The 5428-nt window shown below is 50.9% G+C and overlaps 1 protein-coding gene across 1 annotated transcript; it reads right to left on the reverse strand.

Moving 5' to 3' along the window:
• Positions 1–6: 6 nt before the first annotated feature.
• Positions 7–5114, reverse strand: CALM1 (calmodulin 1). The gene is made up of 6 exons (XM_004698759.3): positions 5091–5114; positions 4076–4106; positions 3114–3257; positions 1197–1303; positions 490–625; positions 7–332 (listed from the first exon to the last, which is right to left on the reverse strand). The coding sequence occupies exons 1-6, from the start codon at positions 5097–5099 to the stop codon at positions 304–306; spliced, it is 456 nt and encodes a 151-aa protein (XP_004698816.3). The 5' UTR covers positions 5100–5114; the 3' UTR covers positions 7–303.
• Positions 5115–5428: the final 314 nt, after the last annotated feature.

Consider the following 5428-nt stretch of genomic DNA (forward strand, 5'->3'; position numbering starts at 1 on the left):
GTCATTAGCCAACGGTTCCTGGAGGAGCCCACTGAGTGCTTCCTTATCAGTCAGGTTCGTACAAGTATCGATATTGTAAAACTGATGTGTAGCTCGATCTTTAGGGGACAGGATCACCAACCAATACATGCAGATTTGTGTGTGTGTGTGTCTGTGTGTGTGTGTGGACAGAAGGTACTTTTGACATTCAGTTTTGCTATACAGAAACAATGAATAAATGAACTTTTTTTTTTTGCAAGAGGTAAGTAAAAGATTCAATTTGATTCTTCTAGTGGGGGGGCATAAAGGAGTGAAAGAAGGTCTTCATTTTGCAGTCATCATCTGTACGAATTCTGAAAAGACAAATAATCATAACTTTGGGTTATCTTGGGAAGCAACGTAAACGAACAGAGCCATCTCTGCTCTGCCTAAACTATAGCTAGGACAAGGCTGGCGTAGCAGCGGGCTCACTTCCGGAGCTGCCCGGAGCCCGTGCCCGGAGCCTCTTACCTTCATAGTTGACTTGTCCGTCGCCGTCGATGTCTGCTTCTCTGATCATTTCATCTACTTCTTCGTCTGTTAGTTTTTCTCCTAAGTTTGTCATGACGTGGCGTAGCTCGGCCGCACTGATGTAGCCATTACCATCCTGCGAATGAACAACCGGCAGCCCTCAGTTACCGGGCAGTGGGTTGGCATGGGCAAGCCGGTCTTTCTAACATTAACTATGCCAGCTCACTAGGGGCCAACTCAGCTCCCGCCCCCCAATCCTTTCATCTCCAGGCTCGCCACCTCTGGCCACTAAATGCCCGTAAGGCAGTGAGCGCAGAAAATGCAGGGCCACGCCCCATCCCCAATCCAACAGGACTATCCATCAGAATTCTCGACTGATAAAATGAACGATCCAAAACACAGAAACCAAAACCCCTCGCTGCCAGTGAGTCAGTCCCAACCCACAGCGACAGAGCATGAGGACAGAGCGGAGCTGCCCTTTGGGTTCGGAGAGCTCAACCGTTCAAGGGAGCAGAAAGCCTCGTCTCACTCCCGACGTGAGAGACCGGAGCCCGCTCCTTGTACGTCAGACTTCAGGGGCTGCAGCCGCGAGGCTAAGGGTTCTACCTCTCAACAGGTTGTCACGGGCGTTCAGAATTGAAAACCAAAGGTGGGGGGGCATCCAAGCCGAGCATAAAGAACTGGCTGCCACGCAGGCACTGGATTACCTTGTCAAAGACTCGGAAGGCCTCACGGATCTCTTCTTCACTGTCTGTGTCCTTCATCTTTCTAGCCATCATCGTCAAAAACTCTGGGAAGTCAATGGTGCCATTACCTCAAATGTAAAAACAAAAGCTGGTGTGAAAATACGCCCTCCATGAATGCTACCAAGTGAAGAATCGGAGAACCACTGGCTCGCAGGATTGGGGAGTGCTACATGAGTGAAGAAACTGACCCACTATTTTATGCTTAGGTTGAACCCCGAGAAGCTCCCGTCTTTCTGGCTCTAAAAAGGTTCTTCTCCCCCAGACCATTCCACAGGACCCAGCACCCCAGGCTGGACACCTTCCCAAGTCAGAGGGAGGGCGGGTGTCGTCCCATTCTAAGAACGTCCCCTCCACCACCCCGGGGCCTAGAGCCTGGTCACATGCTTACAAAACACGCGGAAAACAGCCTGAGACCAGGAAATGTTCGCCAGTCTTACAACCTCCTGGGGGGTGGGGGGGTGGGCGGGATTTCATTTCTCATCCATGTTACAACTGTTAATTCTTAATGCCTCTATGTCCCATTAAGGCCCCGTGCATTCAAAGCTCAGACCACAAACACTCAGAAGACAATCAGAAGAAGCTGTTCTATGGCCAGCGGCTGAAGCAACTCTTCTGTCAGGACGTGTCACCTGAATCACAATGAGGAAGCTTCAGGTGAGGGACTCAATAAAAACCCCACCACCTAGCTGTCCCCTCAAGTCCTTGAGGGCTATAACCTGCTGCAGCGTCATCAGCACTCGCTCGCGACAAAGACGACACAAACCCTGAAGAAAACCCTTAGCTTTTGTCCAAGCTCGTTACCAATGCTGGGTTCCAGAGCCCACCAGGCCCCCCTCCCAACTCTGCATCCTCGATAATTGGCAGGTCTCCTGGGGTTACATGAACAGGACAGGGCAGGGCTGTCCCATGTTCCCACACTGTGGGGCACCTTAGTCACTAGAGAGAAAAGCACGGGTGATCTTATTTTCCAAATTAACGTTAAGAATGAACAGCTTCAGAAGGCGCTCAAACAGCCCCAAACCTCTTACCAGAGAGCCTAACCCAAAACCCTGGGCATCTGAGCAGACGAGGGTATTTCCACGGAACCACCTATGAAGTATACTTCTCCAACATCACTATTTCCACGGTATCACTTACTTTGAAACGACTGGCGTCCATGTTCTAGCTCCCAAAGGCTCACAATTCTGGGCTATGCTTAAAAAACTGCTTTACAATACTAGACACCTATGTCAGGTAGGATTTCCAGATACAGGTTTGGGAGGGGTGCTCGAAACCTCCACTGAATCGAGTGAGCAAGAGGGCTGCTGTCAACTACTCGGGAGGGAGTCTGCGGACCTCAGCGCCTGCTCCGTCAGACTCCACATAGCTTCCCCTCGCGCTCGGTTCTAGCCTCTATTCCCTGCAGGGCTCCCCGCCCTGCCTCCACACCTCATGCTGCTTCGACAACACACCTAAGGCTCAGGAGGGTGCGAGGTTGTAAGGGAACATCACCCCTCCAAACACTCCCACACTCCGGGGTTTCTCCTCTCCTATGAGGCCATCTGCTGTTTACACAGCAGGTCTGTGGCTGCTAAGTGTTACTCCATGCACAGGCCTCGGTGCAGACTCACAGGTCAGTTGCAACAGCCTGGGCTGTCCGTCATGACAAGTAGAAAACAACCCTGCGGTGAACCTATCAGGAACCATTCTAGACAGGAGCCAGGCGGAGGACAGGCCCACGATCTTCTATTAACACTGCCTGTGGCCGAAAGGCAACCACAGAAAGGCTCTCTCTCTGCCCATCTGCTCCACTCTGGAGATGGGGAAGGCAACTCCCAGACCCACGGGAACCCGAGTTGACATGACACTGGCGCACAGTCAAGAGCCCTGAAGCCTTACCATCAGCATCCACCTCGTTGATCATGTCCTGTAATTCAGCTTCAGTTGGGTTCTGTCCCAGAGACCTCATGACAGTTCCAAGTTCCTTTGTTGTGATGGTGCCGTCGCCATCTTTATCGAACAGGGAGAAAGCCTCCTTGAATTCTGAAAACAAACGGTCAACCTTTAGAGCGTGTCTCTGCGACACACCGCCACGCCACCGCAGGCGCCTCCCTGGTGCTCGCCCGGAGCGTCGTCCCAGAGAGGCGCGTTCTCAGACCGCGTAGCCTTTCTAGCTGCTGAAACACAGGCCAGGAAAGCCTGTCATAAAGCAAACCATGTTCTTGATGGCCAATTCCCTAACACTACTATCTTCCCCAAGTTTTACAAAGACAGCTCAGTCAGCCCAAGTCCAATAATCACACACAAGGGAGAGCTGGTCCATGTGCCCCCCCAAAGGTCCATTCCTGTTACATTTCCGCAGCTGTCGGAACGCCTGGTTTCCTAGCATCAGGAAACGGATACTCGAAATGGGAATCCCCAAGTCTGCCAGCCATGCTCTCAGCTGTGTTCAGAATATTCTAGCAACATTTCTGGTTTCTTACAGAGAAATACCTTCAAAAGGAACCCTCCATGGAACGCCAGCAGCTACCCTAGAATGCCCTTCCCTGTATGTAACAATAGTCCTAACACCCACTCCCTCCCCTGCCTTTTCGGAAAGGAAGCGAGGGAGAGGACCGAAAGTCCTGCAGCCTGAGACTCTGACAGTAGGATTTTCGGGGAGCAGGCTGTGCCACCGCAGAGCTACAGCAACGGGGTGGTCTCAGTTCCACTTGGTTCTAATCCCACCAATCTTTTGGCTAACACTTGACCTGAACTATTTCATGTGAATAAATTCTTAGAAATCCATTCTGACTGTAGGAGGGTATGGAGGAGACCAGACGTAAAACTAAGTGGGAGCCTACTCCCAGACTTCTACTTACCAGCAATCTGCTCTTCGGTCAGCTGATCGGCCTACATGGAGACAGAAAAGATGTGATTCAGTCTCGGACAATGTGGTAAAGAGCAAGGTGGTCTTCCCAGTTAACACACTTAATGCTTTCAAATGGCAACCTTCAACAACAAAATCAACTTTTGAAATCGTCAGCTTTGTCCTTTAGCAAAAGCAATTAAAATGAATCCTTTATGCTATTTTGAAAAAAAGACAGCAAAGAAGTGGCAGACATCTGCTGATGGAGTTCGCTTCTCTCCCAGGGGGGTGGAGGGCGGGCTGCGGTTTACAGTGCGAGCTGAGGTTCAATGAGGAAGGGCCAGCTTGTAATCTGAACAAGGGCACCCCTAGTGGCAAGCTGCTCCGTGGCAGTGGCCGCAGTGGCAGGTTCTGAGGAAGGGCGCCACCTACTGCGCCATTAACACCACCACACCGCAGTCCCCACTTGCATCCAAGAAGGGGCGCAGCCCTACGCCACTGCAGCTGGCCACCAGGATCTAGTCCAGGGTCAGGCTTTTAGCGCACCTTGCGCATTGCTGCTGTTACTCCAGGGCCCCAAACTGGTGTTACATAACGGCATTGGGCTGGATTAACAGGCTTTGAGATCCATTTTATGATACAATTAATGGGGGGGGGGGGCAACCACCGGAATACAGCAATGGGTTACCGCAACTTCATTTCTATGTAATCAGTGCTTTCCAATCACTTAAATTAGCCTGTTATTTGTTAAAAGCCTACCATTTACAAGGGCTAGTGCCCAGGGTCGAATTACACTCTGGCTCAAAGGGCAGGCTAGAAGTCTTACAACTGGCCTGTTAGCAAAAAAAAAAAAAACCCGCAAAGATGAAGCGCACGCATATTACCCGGCAATTTCGAGATTCAGCCCCCTCGTTTCTGGAGGGGAAGAGCTACTGACCCTCCCTCACCCCCTTCATGATGACCTAAGTAAGAACTGCTCGTAAGAGATGCACTTGGCTGAGCTGGTTAATAGCCACCAAGGTAATTACCACTTGCATTACTTGGTCTCCGCAGCATGGAGCCTATGTCTTCAGCCAGGGGAATTGGAGAGCTCAAGGAGAGCTGCTAAGCATTTTGATTTTAATGAAGGACGCCTAATGAAGTCAGGTTCAAAGTCAGTGCGGAATAGAAAGCCGAGGACATGCTGTGCATTCTAGCTCTTAAAATGGAAACTTTCACATCGGTGCTGGAAGATATTGATGGGGGGGTGGGTACTTTTTCCGAGTGGAGGCTGGGTTGTCTAGCGGTCCCAGACACTGCAAGTTGGTTTTCTCTGAATTATACAGACACGATGGTTTACGTAATGCCGCGGAGATGGCTGTCTAGT

The sequence above is a fragment of the Echinops telfairi genome, unplaced genomic scaffold, assembly GCF_000313985.2.
Source record: "Echinops telfairi isolate 266 unplaced genomic scaffold, ASM31398v2 ScPeMD7_18;HRSCAF=68, whole genome shotgun sequence".
Classification (NCBI taxonomy): domain Eukaryota; kingdom Metazoa; phylum Chordata; class Mammalia; order Afrosoricida; family Tenrecidae; genus Echinops; species Echinops telfairi.